This window comes from Solea solea, chromosome 3 (genome assembly GCF_958295425.1).
Source record: "Solea solea chromosome 3, fSolSol10.1, whole genome shotgun sequence".
NCBI classification, from domain to species: Eukaryota; Metazoa; Chordata; class Actinopteri; order Pleuronectiformes; family Soleidae; genus Solea; species Solea solea.
In genome coordinates, this window is record NC_081136.1 from 9,448,522 (window position 1) to 9,471,922 (window position 23,401).

The 23,401-nt window shown below is 41.0% G+C and overlaps 3 protein-coding genes and 1 long non-coding RNA gene across 5 annotated transcripts; 2 read left to right on the top strand and 2 right to left on the bottom strand.

The window, feature by feature from the left end:
* Nucleotides 1–213: 213 nt before the first annotated feature.
* Nucleotides 214–11,101, bottom strand: si:dkey-85k7.12 (up-regulator of cell proliferation). Of its 2 annotated transcripts, XM_058625804.1 has the most exons (6): nucleotides 10,982–11,099; nucleotides 8,418–8,539; nucleotides 7,811–7,867; nucleotides 7,622–7,682; nucleotides 6,345–6,512; nucleotides 214–5,594 (listed from the first exon to the last, which is right to left on the bottom strand). In XM_058625804.1, the coding sequence occupies exons 3-6, from the start codon at nucleotides 7,814–7,816 to the stop codon at nucleotides 919–921; spliced, it is 4,911 nt and encodes a 1,636-aa protein (XP_058481787.1). In that variant the 5' UTR covers nucleotides 7,817–7,867; nucleotides 8,418–8,539; nucleotides 10,982–11,099; the 3' UTR covers nucleotides 214–918. The 2 variants fall into 2 exon arrangements, with proteins under 2 accessions (XP_058481787.1, XP_058481788.1); XM_058625805.1 differs by lacking the exon at nucleotides 8,418–8,539 and having other exon boundaries at nucleotides 10,982–11,101.
* Nucleotides 9,590–12,222, top strand: pop7 (POP7 homolog, ribonuclease P/MRP subunit). Its single transcript, XM_058625808.1, has 3 exons — nucleotides 9,590–9,685; nucleotides 9,800–9,969; nucleotides 10,994–12,222. The coding sequence occupies exons 2-3, from the start codon at nucleotides 9,962–9,964 to the stop codon at nucleotides 11,487–11,489; spliced, it is 504 nt and encodes a 167-aa protein (XP_058481791.1). The 5' UTR covers nucleotides 9,590–9,685; nucleotides 9,800–9,961; the 3' UTR covers nucleotides 11,490–12,222.
* Nucleotides 12,223–12,310: 88 nt separating this feature from the next.
* On the bottom strand, nucleotides 12,311–19,227 carry epoa (erythropoietin a). The gene is made up of 5 exons (XM_058625807.1): nucleotides 19,053–19,227; nucleotides 15,809–15,939; nucleotides 15,615–15,701; nucleotides 15,277–15,441; nucleotides 12,311–13,880 (listed from the first exon to the last, which is right to left on the bottom strand). Exons 1-5 carry the CDS (start codon nucleotides 19,072–19,074, stop codon nucleotides 13,728–13,730), a joined length of 558 nt encoding a protein of 185 aa, XP_058481790.1. The 5' UTR covers nucleotides 19,075–19,227; the 3' UTR covers nucleotides 12,311–13,727.
* Nucleotides 15,426–15,924, top strand: LOC131457041 (uncharacterized). Its single transcript, XR_009239967.1, has 3 exons — nucleotides 15,426–15,515; nucleotides 15,640–15,717; nucleotides 15,814–15,924. It is a non-coding gene; the product is annotated as an uncharacterized LOC131457041 (long non-coding RNA).
* Nucleotides 19,228–23,401: the final 4,174 nt, after the last annotated feature.

Here is a 23,401-nt window from a genome sequence, read left to right on the forward strand (position 1 = left end):
TAAAATGAAGAAACCAAAATTAATGCCAACATACATATCTGGATGTAGTCATGTCATGGGAATTTTTCAGGAAGGAACCTAAGTGGACTAATGAATGGAAAAACAATCAAATGCATCAAGATTCATTGATCATGCCTATTTTGGACAGTAGATGGCAGCATTTTGCCATCTGTATAAAGCTGTATAATTTTTTCAGAGATAAAGATCAAGGATTAGTTAGTGTAAGCTGCTTCCTCTTACTTACTTTACTTAACTAACTAATATTTTACCTCAGTGTTCTCCTTTTATTTAGCGTGAGTGTTTCCTGCCTCTTCAGCTGAAGATGTAATTTGACTGTTGAATGTCATGACCTGCCTCTGTAGCAGTTACAAAAAAGAGGCAAACGCATGTTGAAACTGTAAAGATGGGATATTTATTAACTTCATATGACATTGTCCAGAGTTCACACACTTGGAATTTCATTTCATTCTCATTTCAACTCTTAACAATGCATGTTGACAACACCCCACATGAAGTGAATAATCTTTTAAGATAAAAATTAAAATTAAAATATTTGGTACGAGAAGAAAAAAAAAACAGAGATCCTGCATTTAACATTGAAAAAATGCCTGAAAAATTCTGATGTTACGGCATCCATCCATCTATTGTACTAAATATGTCTCAATAATTATGATGAATAACACAGTACAAACTTTATAATTTTAAGAGATAAACAACACATGTACATGATATATCACAGAAACAAAAAACATCATCTTGCATAGGATTTATAAAAAGAAACACATTTTCCCAACAATTAATTTCTTTGAATATCTGGATTGATGATTTCACTGGCAGTATAAGGAGGATCTATCACATAAAATCAAACTTTGATGTGCATGTGGTCTATTTCTCAAACTTTGTACCTCTAGTTTCTTCTTAATTCTTTAGTGACTGTTTCAGACTCTCTTCTGCCTGTGCTCGTGTGATCCATTTCCAGGTGGAAGGAATATCAGCAGGCTCTGCACCATGTGCTTCTGCAAACTTGTCATTGAACCTAGCCATTACATATTTCCAGTAGTTGGATGCCTCAAAGGATCCATCAGGAGGAATTTTCCAGTCTGGAAAGAAATCTGTGTATTTCTTGTAAGGATGTCTTTTTGTTTCAGTACAATGAAAATGTTTGTCACTGTTCACTGATGATGTGCATATGTCGGTCACAAGTTTTCCTGATTTCACCCGTCTGTATCCGCTCAGACCCTGTGGCCTATGTAGTTTAGCCATGTGCTCAGTATGGGAACCTCCTCCTTGCACACAAGCCACTGCACAAAATGGACACTGTTTACCACATCCAATGATTTGACTGAAAAGCTCCAGCTGAGGCTTGATATCAAGACATTCCAGTTTCATGCTGAAGTCTGTGCTTTTAAACTTTTGTCTCAGATTTTGTTCCATGTCCTTCACAAATCGTGTGAACCAGTGAGCAAATTGTTCTTGGTTTGCTTTGTTCAGGATCATGAAAGCACCAAGTGCATCCTGGGGAATGACCAGTGTATCACCAAGTTCCTGACAGAAGTTTTTGATGAATGTTTTCAAGTCATCACTTGTTTTCTTTTTGGCCTTGCTGATTGCGTCATGTACGCTGCCGATGCTCGTCTCAAGATGCCGATCCTCAAACTCAAATGCCTTTGAACCTTTTGTGAAGTGTTTCACTGTTTGGTTGAGTATCCAATCCTTCACATAGCCCTCATATGAGCAGATGTACCTCAAGTAATCTGTATGGCTATCCTTTGAAAGCAAATCCAGTAAAATTTCATACTGGGTGTATATTCTTGCAATGAACTGTGGTTGAGCCTTCATTTCGCGAATGATATCAGGACCCAGTTTACTGTAGACAAAGTTTTCAACTGCAGGCTTCAAGCACTGGTTGGTGAATTCCTCAGCTTTTTTTTCAGATTGGTCTCGTTTATTGAACACATCTTTAAAATCTTTACAAAACTTTTCTTTGTGTTTGTTCAAACATCTGTAGGGGTCATTCTCTTGTAAGAAATTGTTGTGCATTTTCTGAAAGTCTGTGGCTGCAACTCCACAGATGTGTTGTTTGAGAGAAACTTCAAACTCTTTGTCTGCCTTAATGTTCTGATTGTTTTCCAGCCGCTTATCAATCATGTGAAGGATCTCCTGGATGTAGACATCAGAGTAATTGTTGAGCTTTTGAACTTTGGCATTCACATACTCGGTGCATTCAACTATGATGTCGTCGGCCAGGTTTTGTCCCACAGTTAAAGGATCTTGTACAGGAAGAATATTGCTTGCTACATGTTTCAAGGCCTCCATGAATCTTGTGACCTTGTATTTGAAAGGAGTTTTGCCACAATCTTCCAGTCTTTTCTGGCTTAACAATTCACATGCATGACTCCCCTTAAGAAACAGATTTAGTCTCAGGTAGTGAGAGACACTGGTGAAGACATCTGTTGGTCTTTGTTCAGAGAAAGTTAGTTTATTCAATGTTTGATCCCACATCTTTTCAAATTCTTTGTCCAGCTCTGTGTCTGACATCTGGACTTTTTTCTTTCTGGACTTTCGACATTTATCAATCAATACACACACTGCCATTTCAATTTCTTCTGTGTGATTGCGCCTGATTTTGTCAAGTTCTGTCATTCCCTCCTTAAGTTGTTTCACTACTGTGAGCTGACTGTACACAGAGCTCTCCATATCTTTTCGAAGGTTCTTTGCACTATTGACAAATTCCTGCTTGTACCTCTCCACTAGATTGACGTGGTTGTCTCTTTGCTTGAAATACTTCTTTATTTTTTCAAGAAGCTCATTTTCCAACTTGGACAGCTTTGTAGAAGCTTCATTCTTTAAAGTCAAAACAAGTTGATTCAAGTCAGTTATTCCAGATTTTGTAGCTAGTGTACCAAAATTGGAAATTGTTGTTTCAGCATATGTTCCCCACTGGTACATGGATTCTTTGACTTCCCATTCCCATTTGTTGAATTCTGTGCATAACCTCATGTATGCCTCAGCAACTAGACTGTTTCTGAAGCTGAAGATGAAGTTTTCATGCTTTACTGCCTCCCACAGGCTTGACATCCAGCTTTCAAACTTTGAGATGTCATTAGGAGAGGTCTCATGATTTCCCAGTAGTTGGATGATGTTTTTCTTGAGCTGATACACAGCTTCACTGTACCCTGCATTGACTGGTGCCATTGGTGGGTTTCCATTCCACAGCCCAGGAATGTACCTGTTCCCAGTTTCTGAACTGTAGTCCATCACATCAGTGAAGCACTTGTTCTCCTCTTTCTTTTCCATTTTAGCTGCTGCTCGTGTCATTTCGTTTAACTGCTCTAAGAGCATATTCCTCTCTCTCAAGTTGTTCTCGTCAGCTGAAACATCTGACACATTCTGGTGAACAAACTGACTTTTAGGCTTTTTGCCCACCTCTTTCATCCTGAGAAAAGCATGCACAACTATTTGCAGGATATCCTTCATTTGGGTTGAATTTTCCATTGCAATATTGATAATGGTGATGTCACTCAGCCCCACAACAAGTGTTGCAAGCTCATTGTCATGCTCATGGCTGTCATCCAGTTGTGCCAGCTCTGGTGACTTTAAGCCCTCAGTGTCAATAATCACCAGAAAGTCACAGTTGAGGACTTCTTTGACATCTTCATCGACTCTGATGAGTAACATGAAAGCACCTCGAGTGCATCGACCGCTGCTGACTGCAAACTGCACTCCAAACATGGTGTTCAGAAGAGTGGACTTCCCTGTGCTCTGAACCCCAAGGACTGTGACTACCAGAATTTTGTTATATGGAGACACCAATAGGTTGAGCTGAGCGAGAACATCCTTCACCCATGTGAGAGGTATGTTGGATGCATCTCCATCTACAAGCTCAAGTGGAAATCCATCAAGCAGTAATCCAGCACAGATTTTAGGCAGATCCTGTAATTGTTTTCGTGACTCATCAGTTACTGGAAGGAAAACTGAAGCTTCATAGATCTGACCCATTTCACGGAAAAAGTGTTCACTTCCCAGTGAACTGTTGGAAAGTTCTCTATCAATGACTTTGATTGCATCTTTGTTCTTAGAATCTTTGCATTTGTCTTTGTACTGCTTTCTGAGGTCAGACAGTTTTTCGCGAGACTGGTTATCAAGGTTCATTCGCAGCCACTTTAGGAAATAACATCTCTCTATTCCTGGGCATGTTATTGCACTGATGAAACACGTCATGGCATCTGATATGTCATGCGAGCTCTGTTGTTTCCTGAGTTGTTCCTGCTTTCTCTGAAGGCCACCTTTGTAGGTTTCTATGTTTTCAGATCCAAGGTTTTGAAGTCTAAATTGTTCTTTCTCTAATTTTGTCAATTCCTTCCATATTTTGCCTTGCAGTGGAAGCTGACTTTCTTTGTACTTAAAGGTGTCTTGAATTTGTGCAGTAATTTCATCTGCATTTCTCTTGGCAGTCTGGCACTCTCTGCAGTCTTCATCAACCAAGATTCCTAGTTCTTTGGAAATGTCAGCCATCTGCTCAATTGGCATCCTCATCTTTGTGTTCTCAATCACATTGTTGACTGCTTTGCGCAGACTTTGAATAAAATCTGCATCATTTATCTGTTTTGTCTTAATAATGATGTTCTTGTTGGTTAAGTCCAGTTGTGTTGCCACCTTTTTTAGAGCATGAATACTAAAGTTTTTGCTTTGATGGTTGCCTACCAAAAAGATCTGTGCCTTGTGGTTTTTGTTGGACAGCAGTTCGCACTTGTGGTCCAACTTGTCAAAAAAGACAAAAACTGCTGCCGATGTCTGACACAAAAAATAAAACTGAGTTTCAAATGAGGCAATGTCCCCACGAAGATTAGCCACAGCTACTGGTTCACTGAAAATGTCTATGTTTTCGTTTCCACATGGTAGGTACCAAGTCATTTCAGTCAGTCCATTAGATATTCTTCTTGGTCTGTCACCACATTGCATGTCATTGTGTACAAAGGTATCATGGTATTGTTGAGAATTACTCAATATCATGTTGAGGATCTTTGACTTGGACAGGGAGCATTCCCCCAGTCTCACAAAAGATATCATTGGAAGTTCAGAGCGAACAATTCTGGCTTCAACAAAGCCTTTGGATTCTAAGACTGACTGAGGTCTGTACTTTTTAACAATGTCTCTCATGGCCCACAGCATGAGTGTGCACACATTTGTGTCACAATTTGGAAGCAGCAGTGGCACAGAAAACTGGCACATGGACATTTTGAGTGTCAGTTCCTGTTGCAAAAAAACATCAGAACACAAGAAGAGAGCAGTGATGATGTCAAGCGGGTTAACCATGTTATGTGTGTTTGTAATGTCCAGCAGATTATCAAAATTCAATTCAGTATTGTCTGATGCTGGGTTTTTGGCTGATTCACATTCTGTGTTCACATTTCTTGCTGTGACATTAACCATCATTAATTTCTTCAGAAAGTACCATGGAAGATCTGACTGGCATTTGGGAGGTTCGTCACTAATGGTCCTCTTATCAATCTGAAGTACTTTGCCCAGTGAAATCTTCTCTGTGTAGTGGTCCTCCAACCCCAGATCCTTTAACAAGCTCTCCAGTTGTGTCACTGTAAATAAGATAATCATAATTTAATCTTTTTTTCTATTAAAGTGAAAGCTTAGTTAGTCATATTCATGCTAATTGGTCATTTAAGGATTTTAGACTGCTTAAACACAAAAGGACAGTACAAAAGGACAGTTTTTTGATCCATGACACCACTGTCTAAATTTATAAGAACATCAATTGTAGATGATTGGCAAATGCATAATATGCACATGGCGATTTTCATGAATGTGGAGTATTATGGCTGGATGAGTGATTAAGTTATATAAGTGTTGGCTAATGAATTAAGGACTATATAGAGGTAAAGTATTAGGCAGCAGTGTAGTGTTTGAAATGTGAGGACGCCAGCACAACATTAAAAGACAGATGGCAGACAGCGTTTGCTTCTGGCCTGCACGTTCACTGTTTGTCCACTAGATGTCCTTAGTAACTTGCAAGGGAGTTAGTGTTTTCTTTCTAGTTTTACTTTTCTCTAATGTTGCAGTAAAAATGGGGTGGAGTGGCTCAGTGGTTAAGACCAGTAGCCTGTGTGCCAAAGCCTTCATGGTCGCAAGTTCAACTCCACCCCTGGCAGGTTGTACTCAATTCCCTTGTAAGTCGCTTTGGATAAAAAATGTCAGTATTTTCCCAGATACAGATATTTAAAGTAAAGCAGCAGTGGTGGTACTGGCTTGTATGCTGACCTGGGCAGCCTCCCTGGTGTAAATCTCCCCTATGTTTACCTCCCCCCAAACACACGCACACACACACACACCTGAAGTTTCCTGCTCTGGAGAAGCAGCAGGCTCCACAGAGGTGGATGGCTCCTCATCCTGAGGGTCCGAAATCATTTCTGTGGTGGCCTGTGTGACTGAGGAGGACGTAGATGGCTCTTCATCCTGGCTAGCTGCAGAAGGTGCTCCACAATCATTCAGAAGCACCCCTTAATTGGCATTGAAAATACAATATATTAATTACACAATTAGAACTTCCAGTAGAGAAAACAAATGAACAGCAGAGTAAGAACTGTTAACTTATTTTATCACATCCATTACATAATATGGTCTACATAAGGATGACATGGTTCTAGACATTTGCCCGTTTTCCTTTTCTTTCCCTATTTCTATGAAATTGTGCACCTTGATGACCTTATATTTTCCCTGTTTGAGCACTTTGACAAACAACTATCAAAGGATCATTACCATGATCCCCCGACACCTCAACCAACAGTCAAGACTAAACCAAATGAAATGTGCTTGACTTTTAAACTTCTCATTAACTTCTCCCCACCCCTCACCATTTTTGGTTTTATCCTCTACATGTGAGCAGTGACGACGCCCATTTGACACACATAACATGATGGCCTGAGCAAGTGAGCACTGAGCACAGATACATATGAATCTTTTTTTTTCTCATTCTCATGGCGCCCCTACAGAATGCCGCCCTGGGCAATTGCCCAGTGCGCCATATCAAAAATGGCCACTGAAGTAAAGTTGCCTTTCCTGGACATATGATTAAAAATTACTTTTAAATACCACTTTAGCCATATTTCATATTTTAATTTGCATTGGTGGGAAAAAGTATCATTGTCTGTCATTTAAGAAAACAGTGGAAATTTCACGGAGCCACAGCATCCTGTATGCAGTCATTCATTTGGATACAATATTCTTTCTTAATAACCACAAACCATAAACCCTGCTCTTCAGGATTAGTTTATCTGAGCACACAAGCACCTATGTCCTCCCCTCAGATTAAATGTCTATTAAGATTTCATGAAATAAACCTCATCAATCAGCTGAGCCTTTACAATATATAGTAAACATAGGGAAACTATAATTATAGTGTTGAATGCTGTGATTTAGAGTCAGACAATTGACTATACAACGCACAAATTGTGTTTAAACTACATCACTTGCTTTTAATTGGCTGTGCATTGTAGAAACAAATCCACAATAGCTCTGAAAAATTCTCATTGGACATAATCATTAACCACATATGTGTTTCTTTATTTTATTTTCCTTATAATTTGGATTAATTATTATAATTACTTACTTTCATGACCTTGACCTTCGCTCCAGTCAGCCATGCACTCGTAAAATTCATCATCGCTTTCCTAGATAAATAAAAAAAACACACATAGGCACAGATGGTGAATCATGATCAGACATGTTAGTTTATTTGAGAAGTGTTTCCAAATTCAATTGTATTTATCATCACAATTTGTAGGAATTAGTCATTTACCTCCATTGTGGGGACGCGCAGTTCTCTCTCACTTGCTCTGGATTAAACAGCTTCTCACTGAAAGTAATGAGACAGTTCTGTAAGGTTCTGTGGGACTTCTGTCGTATTCACACCAGACTTTCTTATTCAAATCCTAGTTCATTTGCTCGGAATGTCCGGTTCATTTGGGGAGGTGTGAAGCACAGAAAAACCAGTTTGAGCCGGTCTAACTTTCAGATGTACAAAGGCGACAGAGGGGTGACAAAGGTTATAAGGATACTGAATAGACAAGTTTAAATTTAAGTAACTGTTGTCAGGTAGATTAACTTTAAAATAGCACTGTTGTCAGGCAAATTTGACGTCGTCAGGCAGATTATACGTTTTATGACACATGGCATAGTCATTTTCCATTCCACCTACAATTTACAATTACAACAATTTAGCGTGTCCAATTTACCTAATCCCCAAGCTGGAGAAAACCCACGCACACACATTGAGAACATGCAAACTCCATGCAGAAAGGCCCTTGCTTAACCAGGGCTCGAACCAGGGTCTTCTTATTGCAAAGGCAAGAGACAGACAATTAAAGTGAAATAATACAGCTTTTACTATTCATTAGCAAACCTACCTTTGCAGATCTGCTGATGACATCACAGCAAACCTTCATCTGAGAATCTGTTTTCTCACTGATGCAGTGTCCGTAGGTTATCTGTCCTGTTGCTGGCAGAGCAGTGCCTAAGAAATACTGTACTGCAGAACCCTTGTGTTATTCTCTTTGTGAAGCAGTTTCACTTTCACTTATGTGGTCATGTGATTTCTCAGAAACTGACAGATATTAAGATCCCCACCCTTAACTGACAGTGGTGGTGAATTTCACCACTAGGATACGCACCACCATTTCTGGGAAATCACATGACCACATAAATGAAAGCAAAACTGCTTCACAAAGAGAATTGTGATTATAGCCAATGTGAAAAAGTGACTTTTGTCAGGCCGATTGTGCCCTCCGCAAAAAAAATGAACCGTCCACCTCTGAATGTAAGAAAAGGAAATGTGCTTCACAGCGGGGGAGGGGGTTAACAGAGGATACATTAACAGATGATTTAGAGCTAAGAAGCAGGAGAAAAAAGTCCCTGGTCATGGGGTTAGTACTTTTGAACTCAGAACAGAACGTACCACATGTTTCTTCTATCTCTTGTTTCAGTGTATTTATCTCCACAACGTTTTAAATTTTTCGCTGGGTTAATCTGAAAATAGATAACAGCAAGTGTATGTTTCTGCTTCACTTCAGCATGTCTTACTCCATTTTTTATGTAAAAAACAAGGCTAATTTGGTAAATGTCGACGTACCTCGTACACCCCAATCTGTGTCTGTAACATCAGTCTTAGTCTTTGATTACTAGTAACAGTTTGAAAAATGTCTTCACAAAAATTCAAGCAGTTGAGGTGTTATGAATTTTAGAAATCACTCCGGGAAGCAAGATTTTTCTGAGCTTTTAATGGCCTTTAGGAGGGTTTTACAAATATGAAACTCCATGAATATAGAATATAAAGATGTCTCGAGGTGTCCTGTGAACAGTGTTACAGGCGTCTCTTTTACTATTGTGGTCAATGGGAGACCACAATAAGACCACTTGGGGGGGGCGCATGAGTATTTTTTCTTGTAGTACCACGAGTGGCCACTGGAAAAATGTCTTCAAGGCAGAGGGGGCGGCGGTCTATCCAGTTGTTATAGTACATCAAAGGATGGACACTGTGTGCGTGGAAACGCGACCATATAACGTGAACGATATTACCCCTGGAATTACAGTTCTGTGAAACGTGAGTGAGGTAGAGAGGCACCGGAACGACCGTTTCAAGAGAACCGACTACGAATTTTTACTTTTCCGAAATAGGGTAATTTTAAATACCAGTGGAACAAAGCCATGACTTCCGTCAGCATCTAAAAGAATAAAATAAAACAGTTTCTCAGTTTTGTGTAAACACTCTCATCCTCTCCTGCCTCTGCAGTGAAAGCGCGGTGTGAAGCCGTGTTGGTATTACTTCCGGAGCACCAGCTGAGCATAAACACTGCGTTTTGCTGTGGCAACTATCGCTGTGCCAGGTGAAACCATGCACCTTCAACACTTGTGAAGCGATAAAGGCAAATTACAAAAACCTTTGGACCCCTTAATGTGCAGGTAAGCGAGTATTTACACGGACTCATAAAACCATCGACGCTTCAAAGTAAGAAACGGGGATATCGAGCGGAGCCGCGCAGCTAATGCTAGACCAGCTGTCGCAGTGACCTCATCTAGACACTGAAAATTGTACCTTTTAAATGTTTCGCTGGGCTAATCTGAAAATAGATAACATTAAGTGTATGTTTCTGCTTCGCTTCAGCGTGTCTTACTCCGTTGAACGTAACAAACGAGGATAATTTGTTTAATGTCTAGGTGTCTGTAACATCAGTATCATAGTATCATAGTCTTCGATTACTCGAACGGCCTCCTGCTACGGATACCCTTACTCATTTTGCTAGTGATGGATAAAATACAATTTAAGCAGTAGTTTTCTGGTCATTTGTGTAGTACATCTGTGTGTCATTGTTAGGCTGCAGCTCGTTTTCATTTGACTGAGAGGAAAATAAGCAAACCAAACCAGAATGATTTAAGAGATGGAGATGAAACTGCATTCTGCATTTTTACCTTTTAAAGTATTTACATTTTTTCTGCATTTAAATGTGTTACTGTATCAGGGTTCTTAAATATTTGCCACAGCAAATGTGTTCACTTTCTCAGATGTGAGGTTCCTTGTGTGCTATTAACCAAAATGTATGCAAATAGATCATTTTAGCACTAAAATCTCATAAAAGGTGCTTTCATGCGCAGCAACAGATTTGAAAAGCCAGACACTCTTGTTGTGGATAAGTTAAATGTCTTTCACTACAAACTTTACAAAAAGATGCACCAATACATTGAGCAAATGCAGGCCATCATCAGTGTGACAAACCTGATGTGAGGTGCAAACAGGTTCTGTATAGAGTAAAGACAAGTGTCCCCAATTGTATTTGGTATATATCCTGTATATATCCATAAGTTTCAAATCTTTTGAAAAAAGTTTATCAATAATTCATGAAATGTGAAACAACTGGCCCAAAGACAACTTCTGAATGTTCTTATGACCTCAAACCATGACTGGCTCTTTACTTACATTGTCCCCCAGCTTCTTCATTTATATACACCAAGAGACACACACCAAAGGCAAGACAGAGCCACGCAATACTGTGATGTCTTCAATCCCTCTGGCAGCTCCACTGCATGCTGACTCTGCTTCCCCAGCTGTAGAGATGGACCCGGTGGAGTACACTCTCAGGAAGCGCCTCCCCCGGAAACTCCCAAAGAGACGCAACGACGTCTATGTCAACATGAAGACTGATTTCCGGGCTCAGCTGGCACGCTGTCAGAAGCTTCTGGAAGGCGGTGGTCACAGGGAGATCTGTGTTCACGGCCTGGGCCTTGCCATCAACAGAGCTATCAACATCGCCCTTCAGTTACAGGCCAGCAGCCAGGGGGCACTACAGCTGGCAGCAAACACCTCTACTGTGGAGCTGGTGGACGACCTGGAGCCTGAAGATCCTGATGAGGCGGGGGAGCCCATGACACGAACACGCAACAACTCAGCCATTCATATTAAGGTGTTCTACCCTGACCCCCAGTAACCTAAGCTGTGCTCAGTGGGCGTCCCCGGTCAAGAAGAAGACATCATTTCTTTCTAGTTTTTTTATGTGATGACCTTTAATGGCAATGACAGAACACAATAGAATGGAGCAGACAAGCAAGAGTACAGCCTATGTCTGTGTCAACAAACATTGGAAATGGACAGCCGTATTTTGGATGTTTTCTGCTCGATTTCTTGATGTCCTGTAGCCTGCCTTTTAGTTTGCATGCATCGATGCCGCCTTGGCGTTCATCTGCAGATGAAGCAGCAGTGTTCTTTGGGTGAAACCTCAGTGTCATTTAATACTTGAAGACATTAAGTGTTTTTGCCATGCATCTTGACATGGCTGTGTTTAAAAAAAAAAAAAAAAAAATACACATTCAAGTGTCTTTTTAATTTTAAGACCCACAGGTCTGTGCTAGTGTTTGGTTCACGTTTGTGTTTTCATAAATAAATAAATGAGAAAACCTGTTAACATTTCATGCAGGTGTTATTGGTGTCCACTTGATGTCAGTAATGAGCTGCACACAGACATGGCAGGGTGTTACCCATCTGCAGCTAACTTCTATGGAAACATCACAACTGGCTTACAATAGGGCTTTGACAGAGGGTCAGCGATATTTAAAAGTGTATTTACTTTTGGCTTTGTATCATTGTAATTGTTGCTGTATACATTGGTCAAAATGGTGCAGTTGATTTGTGGACACAATAAAATCTGTGGCGAGAATCTTTAATTACCGTTTCTGTATGAAAGGCAGATAAGTCTGATCACGGAGTGTTGCAGAGTCTGAGCTAGCAGCTTGTTTTCAGCTTTTCAAAGCCACTGATTTGAAAAGACAAATGTAATGAATCAACTGGGCAGACTTGCATTTGTTGTGGTTTCATCTGTCGCTTGTTTTTCCAAGAATAATGTTTTTGTATTTAAATATCAAATAAAACATTATGGGACAAAATAACAGGAAAGAAAACACGTACAAACATCCTTAAAAACATCTTGTGCTTCCTCAACAAGATATAAAAATAAGGAAAAAAACAAGGAAGAACACTGAAGTAGTCGGAAAAATATAGAGCTTCCATTTTATAGAAAACCTTAAGTTCCCAGCACTAACTGATTGCCTGTCTGCCATTTGACAAACAACAGGCAGTGAGACGTCACGTTCTGGAAAACTATTTGTAATTAGAGCCTCACAGGATGTTAATTGTAAAAGCCAAACACCATATTTTTTTTCCCAGGCAGCGGTTATCAGTGTGTTGTGACTGGCCGTGTGTTGGTCAGGCAGCAACAGTGACACGGATCATGACGAAATGGCTTCACGGTTCTCCTGTAGCCCCCTCGTCACTGATCGACTGCTCCCTCACTCACTGGAACTGAATGTCGGCGTCAGCTGATCAGTCTTTTGCCCCGTTATTCAGCAAGAACATGTCGTGAGAAACGGTGACTGTTAGTCAGGTACGCACAGTCTATAAAAAGGAAGACAGCAGCATGCCAGTGCAAATGGTGTCCAACACCATTGCAAATGTGTTACACATGAGAACAAGGCAAGGAGCCCAACTAAAATCTTCAACATCTGACACAAAAAAATACAAAGACGTGAGTTTTGAAGTAGAAAATCTGTATAAATAGTAATTTGACAACAGTTAAAAATATATTAAAAAAATATTCACTAAAAAAAAACTGAGAGAAGACCTTCTTTGAGGCACAGTTGGAAAATGTTGCTGTTGGGAGAGGCCTCTAATTTTGTTTGCAGTGGTATTGAAAACGGGGTAACCTGTTACAACCTTTCAGTCCTCCATTTATCCTGGTTTCACTCCACTATTCTTCAAAAGACATGAGTGTTGGGGGTCAGTCTGGCTGGAAGCAAACACATGTGCATTATGTGCATATTTTAAACTCACAGTCTTGATTTACACAAACAGAAGTACATCCAAACACAAAGTGCAAGAGAGTGCCAGTAGAAGAGCTATTGGAGCAGTGCTTCCCAAAGGCCTTATTTTGGTCAGTCCTTCACCATGACCATTTATCACATCTATGTTCCAGTGTGCAATCGTCCCCTGTCCATCCACAGTCTAGCTCGGACTGTCCTTTTCTTACAGCTTCCTCTCTGTATGCGAGTATAGCTGTATCTTTCTTTCCACACCACGTACGCCAGCCAGGGTGCAGGTCAACGGTGTCAAGTCCCTCCTTTTGCCTTTGGGAGCACAAATTAGCTTCGTCCTTCGGAGAAGGGAGATCGGCTGATCAGCTGACATCTGGCTGACAAGCCTGTGCACCCGAAAGGAGGAGGTGCACTTTGCCTCGCAAGAAATTGACGTAGACTTGAAACAGATCTGTTGCTGATGATGTCCTCCATGTTCCCTCAAGCCCAACTGCACTTGGGGGTGGGTTATATTCCTAAAAGAGGCAACAAAGGAATATATAATGCTCTTATATTCATTTGAAAAATTAAGCAAAGCTGCAAAATATATGTACTTTCTTAGCTTCTAAATAAAAATAAAAATGTATATCCCAGATGGCCACATGGTGGGAATATTTCCTTTCCATGTTTTTTCTTTTCATTCACCATTTGTCTTGGTTGACATGCGTGTCCAGAAATGTGTTGACTGAAAACATTTATTTGGAACCCTAACACAATTGAGCTCAGCTCAACTGTGTCCTCAAGGCTTCAGGCTTGGACCTGAATGACTTTAAAGGCTGTGTTGCCATAACCTCAGTGATATGCAAAGCTTGTTGAGCAGCTTCCGTGCCCACAGTCTTGTCACAAATAGGCTTATGGTCCCATGACATCCCTGGGTTTCTCTGTTACTAAAAAAGCCCGCCATTCTTTCAATGCAATAAAGTCGTCTCGGCTAGTCAAGTCAAGTATGACCTGAGGCCTTTTTGATCCTACGAAAATATAATGGGTTCAGGAACAGCGTGTGAAATTTAGCAGCATTTATTGGTGACGTTGCATGTTGCAGCTGAAAACCCATGGTGGCCTTCGTAGAGCTGACTCTCGGCTCCTGATATGAATATGAAAAGCTCATTCTAGAGTAATATGCTGTGCTGGATGCTTTAGTTCTGCAGCAACGGTTTCAATCAACTTATACTTGCTTTGGCAATCAAAGGGATTTAAACTGTTAACCTTTTTTTTGGCTTTGTGCAAACAAATACACATTTATATTATTATTATTATTATTGTTATTATTATTAATAATATTATATTATAATTATAATAATATTATTATTATTATTATTATTAATAATAATAATAATAATAATAATAATAATAATAACAAAACAAAAAGATAAAAGTATGCAAATTTAAGTTGCAAATGTAACACTACATTTGGATTCCTCTTGGTGGAGATTACCACAAGAGTGAGGGTGATCTGAATGGATGCTAACTGGCTAAAGAAGATGACAAATCCATGCCTGGTTTTAGTGGGATTTTGTATTCTTCAGTAAGACCAAGAATTCCTGTATTGTGATGTTATTGCATATTGGGCAGCCCGTGGACAAGTGGAAAGGGAACTTGGCTTGTAACCAGAGGGTCTCCGGTTCAAATCCCCACCTGGCCAAAAAAAGGGCTGGGGTACCCCTGAGCAAGGTACCCAACCCCCAATGCTCCCTGTGCGCTACTCAGTGTGGCAGCCCACTGCTCCTAATTCTAGGATGGGTCAAATGCAGAGGAATACTTTCCCTAAGGGGATTCTAATTATATTGTTACTGCTGACCACATATCACATGAGTTACACCCCTAGTTTTTATGATCTACTTTTCATACTGTTGAAGTGACAAAGATGCTCACCTGAATGTTGAGACTACGCAGCACAGCGTTGATGGTGAGCAGGTTTCTAATGGAGTCATCTATGTGGCTGTGCAGTGCTGTGTTGGTGACGGAGGTGCGTAGCAAGCCGAGGGCCTGTTGTAGAAGCCATAAACCAGACTGCACCTCCTGGGCTTTCTGCAGTGCCTTGACAATTCAATGAAGACAGAACAAGAGTTGAAGAGTCTCACCATGGGAGAAATAAGGAGCAAAAGCAGCAGGTATATGCACGTTTGTGATTTAAAAAAAAAAGAAGAAGAAGGAATACATATCTTGTAGAAATGTAGCTACTTCCACACAAATCTTCTGTGATTACTTACATTTTTCTTCTCCCACACATCCAAGTCAACTCTGGTTTGGGGAACAGTGACCGAGTCTGACAGGCTGCATCCTTCTCTACATGACTTCTATGAAAACAAGACGGTGAGAACGCTCAATAAATGTCCACCACGGGTGACTCCGGCAAATTTCGCCTGCTCCGATGTCTCACTGCATGCATACATTTTTCTCTCACCATAGCGACTTCTGCGTCTCGGGCTTCCTTGATGAAGTGGTTCAGGACCCTCAGGTCACAGATCGGCCTCAGCGGGGACGGGAGGCCTGGCCGGGTCCACTCCAACACTACCAACAGCAAGGCAAGCAGTCCTGCACGTCACACACACACACACATACACAAACATAAGGTGTTCAATAGCTGCATCAACAAGTTAGCAACAGCTGTGAGGAAACAGTACGAGTATTGATAAAAGTATTGATGACACGATCTGGAACTGGAAAAAGCACCCGCAGCATAAACCTCTGCCAAGGCTGTTCAGTTCTCTAGAAAATTGCATGAATATCTGTCGTTTTGGTGTGATGCTCACTCGGGTTCTCTTGATTTTCCGTACTTCATTTTGTGCACAGGCGTCAAAGATGTACACCGAAGAAGGCTTAAAGTTTCATGACAAGGCAGAAGTGACTGTCACCATATTTAACCCTGATTCACAGTTGGCAGTTGAGTAACTGGGCCGTCAGATGCTAGTTTATTGCTGAGGATTAAAGAAACAAGAGTCCTAGCACGCTCTGAACCTTTCTGATATACTTGGCAATGGGAGAGGCTCTGCTGTTCATTTAATTTCATGTCATGTGGGCATCCAGCCTTGTTCCCCTCCGTGCCACATGTTGAATGCAGCCTTTCACAGCCGTGAAGTGTGTGACGCAAAAGGACGAGAGAGAGAATGAAGATTGGTCAGACTCGGGCTAGATTAAGTTCCCAGACTCTGATAACAGCACAAATTGAGGTGACTGGTAAAAAGGTTTAGACTGATATTGCAGTATCAGTAGTGGCCCTTTCAACTGTTGAAATCAATATAAACTCCGCACTCCACTCTCTGCAGTCATTGACGCAACTGCACATCCAACTCCTACAGCATAGCATGACCCGTACTCTAAACTGATTGTACTCACTAGTCATAGTGTGCTCCAGTGTTTTGCAACTGCTCCATGCTTATGATAAACGGCGATATAAGCTCTCCTTGTTCCCATGAGTGATCATAGTCCTTTCAGGCTCGTCATTCCGTAAATATGAACACTATTACATAAATAAACAGTGCATGGTATCATCAAGTGTGACGTGCTGCTAGCTCCTTAATATCAGTATCTATTTTTTTTTTTATCAAAGCCTTTGGGAATATGTTTTAATTGCCATTTTATTTGCTTTTATCTATATATTTTAATTTCATTTTTAGTGTGGCCATATCCCTCATGTCAACTGCTTGTTATGCTCTTCATTGTTTCTTCACTTTGTTTTTATTGAACTTATTTGGTTTGTAATTTGTAACTTATAGGGTCATTGAAAAAAGGCTTATAAGTACTTACTGTCAGTATAAGCTGTGACTGCAATATAGACACGACACGACAGGTAATGAAAGCTGAATTGTGATAAATAAATAATAATCTCTCAATCTCTGCACGTCTGGCCTTTTTGCATCATCGTCTCATGGAGATTTGTGAGACGTGCTCGCTTAACTCGCTTGCGGCATTATAGCAGAGTGTAACGACGTTTCAAAGGCAGTGATGTCTGCGCAGAAGAATGGCCTCCTTTCTCTGCACTCCGACATGTGTCTTGTCCAAATTGCGGTCACTTTGTTAAATCTGGGAGTGTGACTGAGCTTGTGGATTAACGGTGACCTTTTCACCTCCTCCATTGCCTACGTGAGAATGCATCATTCTGATCTGCGTAGGCATGCGCATGTGCGCTGGAAACCATGCCAAAACCATGTTGCTATTTTGAATTGGAAGCAGTGGTCCACAAGTGGTAGTGCTTTGGAAAATGGCAAGGTCCAATCCAGATATGTGACGGACGCTTTGGAAAGGTGACCAGATGCTCGCGTGAGATGATGCCTTTGGCATGTGCTATTTTAAAGGTCCAGTGAGGAGGGTTTCTTGGCGTAAATTGAACATACTACCCATTATATTGTTCTTTAAGTCCTTTTTGCTACACCAGCTCTCTGCCCTCATCAATGTGACGCACAAGTCAACGAAAAAGAGCTGCGACAATGAGGGTGGGAGATTGACATGTGGAGAGAGTTGTGTTGAGTCTGGGCAATGTCTGCCAGACTTTTTAAATGGGCACCCTTTCTTTTTTCAACCCAACCCTACACGGAAACATTTACGACACTTTTTACTTTTTATAAACTACAGATAAAATATAGGAAAAATAACCTCAGCAAGTTTGTTTGGTGACCGAAAAAACGCTGATCTGTGGGACCCGAGTGTGGGAATGGCTCCTCTACAGTAAAGGGGTCACAGATTCTTACACACTAACTGACACATGTCAAACAGGTGCACACAAACTGAGCCCAGCAATTTTAAACTGAGTGATCAGGGAGGAGATGACTGAATGCTCCCGCTTTTTTGAACGGGTCTTCCCCACTGACAAATTACAGAGCTGTAAATAAGTTGCTATTAGATGACACACGTGTGACATAATTTCCTGTTCGGCTGTGCTGGAATCAACCTTGTCAGCCTTGAATAACCTTTTCTCTTTTCTGCTGACATCATGACAGTGCCTAAAACTGCACATTCAGCTGTTGGCGCACAGTATCCTCGACTTACCACTCTGCTGTGTCATGGTAGAGGAGAATGACTGGAGATGATATTTTCCCAGTGAACGTGACGGCAGAACAAAAGAAAAACTCAGCTCATCAATTCTCGCAGGGGCCAGAATCTTCAGTGCCTCACAGGAAACACATGTATCATGTGTGTGGGAATAAATCCTGTCGCTCCAAAAACACTGAGTGCTTCGCTCCACTCAGCCAGGTTCAGGTCCAACATGATGCCACGCACCAGCTTCATCAGCGAAATAAGAGGCTGAAGTTCCTCTGTCCTGTTAGGTTTGCTTAATGGCTTGTTTTAAGAGGGGAATTCAATGATTTGTGCACAGAGAAGAGTAAACTTTTGCAGTCTAACTTAATGCGCAGCAGTTTTCAAGGAAGTGGAATTTCCATGAACTGTGTTTAATAAATTCAATTTAGTGGCATGAGAATTGCTGCAGGTCTCAGCAGAAGAATGTGGAGCTGGGCAGAAAGTCGGAGGGAAAACAGGCACAACGATTCAAAGACCCACGATCACAAGACACAAACACACAGGATGTGTCTTTACTGAGCTATACATCCACACATTCATACACTTCCACTAATGCACAGCGCATGCAGCGCGCAGGTAATGTACACTAAGTCACCACGCAGCTCACAGGGGTTGCGTGAAATTGCTCTTACCTCTACCCGATTTCTGCAACATCTACAAACAGGCGCCGCATCTTTTAAAAACAGCCAAAGGCGCTCCGACATATACAGTACAACATACGCGGCCAAGTGCGCGGCACCCAGAGCTGCTCCGGTCCGCGTGTGTGGGTCCGTGACCAGGACAGACGCGTGCTGCCGGTGAGAGCAGTCACCCACCAGAGCTCTGCATCACTGCTGTGCTCTGGCGAAACCTTTTATTTACCTCCCATGAGGATATAGCGACAACGTGATAACCCGCAAGTGCGCGGGCGCATCGCTTGGAGCGATTAAACATCAACCAGCGCATTTGCGTAAAGCGTGAAAATAGAGTAATGACTAAAGGCAGGGTACAGAGGGGGGAAAAAAAGTTATGAAGGCAAGTCTATAACTCACTGGGAAACTCCATAGCAGTATCCTCATAGCCCCTCACTGGCTCCTCGCGCTTTGGCCCATAGGTCCGTCTATTGCCCATTAATTGGAAACGACGCTCTTTTGTGGATCTCTTGCACTTATCCGGTAGGTGTTTCTAAAAACTGATCCTGTTTGATTTTTTTTTTTAATTAATGACTTTAAAAATAAAGTTGCATTGTTTTCTAGGATGACTTGTCTAAACTGCCCCCCTCCCCTCCCCCAGGGTAAAAAAAAATGTTTTCTTTCATTGTCCAAATAATAGGCAATCCCTGTTTATAAACCATTTGCTCTAAAAAGTAAATAATGTCTCAAAAAAAGCCGTGTGGAGACTTCCCATCCATTGTTCGGATGACTGGTCATAACAGTAATATATCAAAAGAAAAGAAAAAGAACTCATTGTTGAATATTGCTGATGTCAACATTCAGAAAGATGATGGAATATGATGGTGCATTCACTGACCACACGCACAATCACAGTCTGTAATAATAACCTTGTACAGGATTTTAAGAGAGTAGTTGATTCACAGCACATGTGTGGATCGATGGACTGCAAACAATGTTTGCATCCTGAGCCTGATGACATGCCAACTTTTATTCCCCCACCCTGCTCCGCCCTCTTTTCCCACAGTGACATCCTCACACATCCTGAATGTCTGTGCCCAGACACTCCTGTCATGTTAAGGTCAATGAAGCACCATGGATGTTGTTTACTATGCAGCTTTCGTGTTGTGATTAAAGGAAATGCCCCTGCAAAATAAATAAAACAAGGATGAGGAAACGGGCAATCAGATTGCCACTTGGAAACTGATAGACTGATTGTCCATGTCCAGTTTTACCGATGGGGGGGGGAAACAGACATTGGTCTGCAGACACCCGTACGTCATGGCAGTGCATTTCTTAATTTGTGTGTCTGGTATATCACAGTTGTTGTAATAATATACAGTGTAGTGTGGATAGAGGCAAAATCATGAAAATGTAATATCTAATATCTGACTAGATAGGAATTGCAATTATTTGATGAAGAAGTGCTTCAGGAATTCACCGGTGAAAAGTTTTGCTGTAAAGTGTTGTATTTGTTCACGGACCCAAAAACAACATGAATTGGACACTCGGTTTATGATGAAAATGACAGTAAAGATTCAAAACTGATTAGTTTGTCATCCTTTCTTTTGACCATATTGTGCAGCGTCAGTGTGAGTGAGTGCAGGACATGAGATCAAGAACACTTTATGTCTTGTAACCCAGCTAATTCACTTTGCATGTGTTGCTGGCAACCTGTGGGACAGTTGCAGCTTCATGCTAGTGCGCTCCACTACCTCCATCCCAGAATGTCATTCACCTCATCATCAGAGTTCAGTCGTAAATGGCAAAGAGCCCTAAAACTGGATTGTTCATGGTGGAACGCACTTCAGGAATCTATATTTATATTTATATGAAGAAACATTGCAAGTCATCAAACGTCACTTCACTTACCAAGAGCTGTCTCCATCAGCCGAAGGCAACACAAATGTTAACTCTCGGTTGCTTCTGTTTCCATCAGCATGGTCCGTTTATTGAGATGATAAATTCTTAGGGTCCGTGAAGTGAAGCCACTGTGGAAGTACCTAGAACTTGTATTCTCGCGAATAGCCATCCATTTTCCTTAGTTTCTGATCTCGCAGTGGAGCGTCGTGCACGGCGACCTGCCAGTCTTTGTGCTCTCTTCTCCCTCGGCTCCACCCTCTCATCCAGATATGGTCTCTTCAGATGATGCTCGTCAAACTGCAAAACCTGAGTCTTCAAAGTTGGCCATTCAAAGCAAGTGGGTTTAACCAGTCCGTTACATCACTTGTTTAAATAGAGAGTTACTGTAGCATCCAGTACACCCTGAAGGACTTTCACTGCTCACAGGCCGTATCATAACCTCTTAAACTAATGATGAAACTAAATCATGATGGAAGTTCTGGGAAAGTGACATCTACCACCCACTGAGCCTATCAAGAAATAAAAAAAAGTTTTAAAACCTTTAAAGTTACTCTCTTCTGTCATCTTTCACCCTTTTCCTTTTGCTCATACAGTCGTGCTTCCTCTGTACTTGCTGCGTCTTCCTCAGTGTATTTGTTTCAGCACCCATAGTAACAGGCGAGAGTGTAACGGCAAGAAATGGAGTGTCGCTGATTGGACAGGGAATGGAGTATGGTGGTGATGATGTTGTCGAGTTGCCCTCTTCAGAATATACTTACTATACTGGAAACGAGGCACACATTGGCTGCCAAATATGCATAAAAGCGATCACATTGTCAGCAACAAAAATGCAGTGTGTTTATAGATCACAATTTTGAGCATTCATTCTTTTTCTACCATTTACCGAGATTCTTGAACTTTCTAGGTTCCTCATCCATTCTCTGTTGGGAGGATTTTCCTCCCACGACATCCTGTGACTCGTCCTAATTGTCAGAAATGCTTGAAACAAATGATAGTGTCAGATGAGCCAAACTTTGCCTCTGGCTGGCATGAAGAAGTGAATGCTGGATTATGCTAGATATCCTCTGACAACCTCTAGTGGATGCTTGACCTGACTGACATTGGCTCTGTAACTAACAGGATGATACCAAATCCTTATAGAGGTATAGTGAAATGAACTCTGAGACTCTTAGGAAATCACAAAATAATACACAAGACTTAAATAAATAAATGGATCAACTAATTGCAATTCATTTTAAAAAAAAAAAATAAATAAATAAATAGTTACGTTAAAAAAAGGACATTTCAGTGAACTTACTGTGAGGAAATGGCATTGACCTTGTATCGGGTGTATGGAGGAACACAAGGACTTACGTGTCATCATAAATTTGCTACAGATGAATTGAGGATCAATCAAGGAATGCGAGTGTTTTCCTCCTAAATACATGTGATTATTCTTATTTGATTTTGTGCATTGCATCATGGTTTATGAAATATTTGTTTATCATACACACAACATCATGGTAATGTGGTTCAACAGGTGGAGCTCTGGAGTTCTGTAAAACCTAGATGATGTGTTGCAATGAATGTATTCATTATCTATAGTGGTGGGTGGACAAGTCTGTCACTCGTTCTATAAAGTAAATAAAGTTGTACAAATAATAAATTAGTTAATTAATGACTAGTTAATGTATGGTATGACTTAGTAATAAAACAACTTATTATCCTAATTACTTTGAGGGAAATACATGAGGGGGGTCCCCAGAATATTTTTGACTTGTTGAGAAAAAAATAAAAAAATCAGGATCCCTGTGTTAAAATATCCCAAAGCATTTCTATTTACTGCCCTGACGTGCTCATGTACTCATCCTGGCCTCTGACAGCCCCCATGGAGCCAGCACAAGGGAAATGTATTGTAATTTCCTGGAAGTGTGGATGTGTCAGTGTGGGTGGCGACATGTGGGGTGGGTGTCTTCCAGTGGTTACAGGAGCCTTTTACGTCAGACAGGAAGTAGAAGTATGTGAGCATATGCATTATCAGGACAAATATGCAACAGCAAGTGACACACTTCTCAAATACAAATTCTTGGAAGCACTGATAAACGCCTACACACTGTTGCCTTTTCACAAGCCCGACTGCGTCGCATGTATGGCACGCACACAGTCATGTGCACACAAGCATGCACACACACACACACACACACATCAAGGGAAATCACTGCAAATATGTAAAATACAACAAGAGAAACAGAAAAGATTAAGCAATCTGTGTCAGCCAAGGAGGATTCGCTAAAAATATAGTTGAATGTTGATGAATAAGGATTTCATATAGAAATGAAATGACTCTAAATGTCTATAAACGTATATCTATATGTTAACTTTTCCTTATATGAGTCAGCTTTAATACTTTATAGTTACCGCAGCATGAAGACAATGTTGACATATTGTTGCAGTGTTTGCTCAAAGGTTTGTTTGCTTTTGTCTGAGCC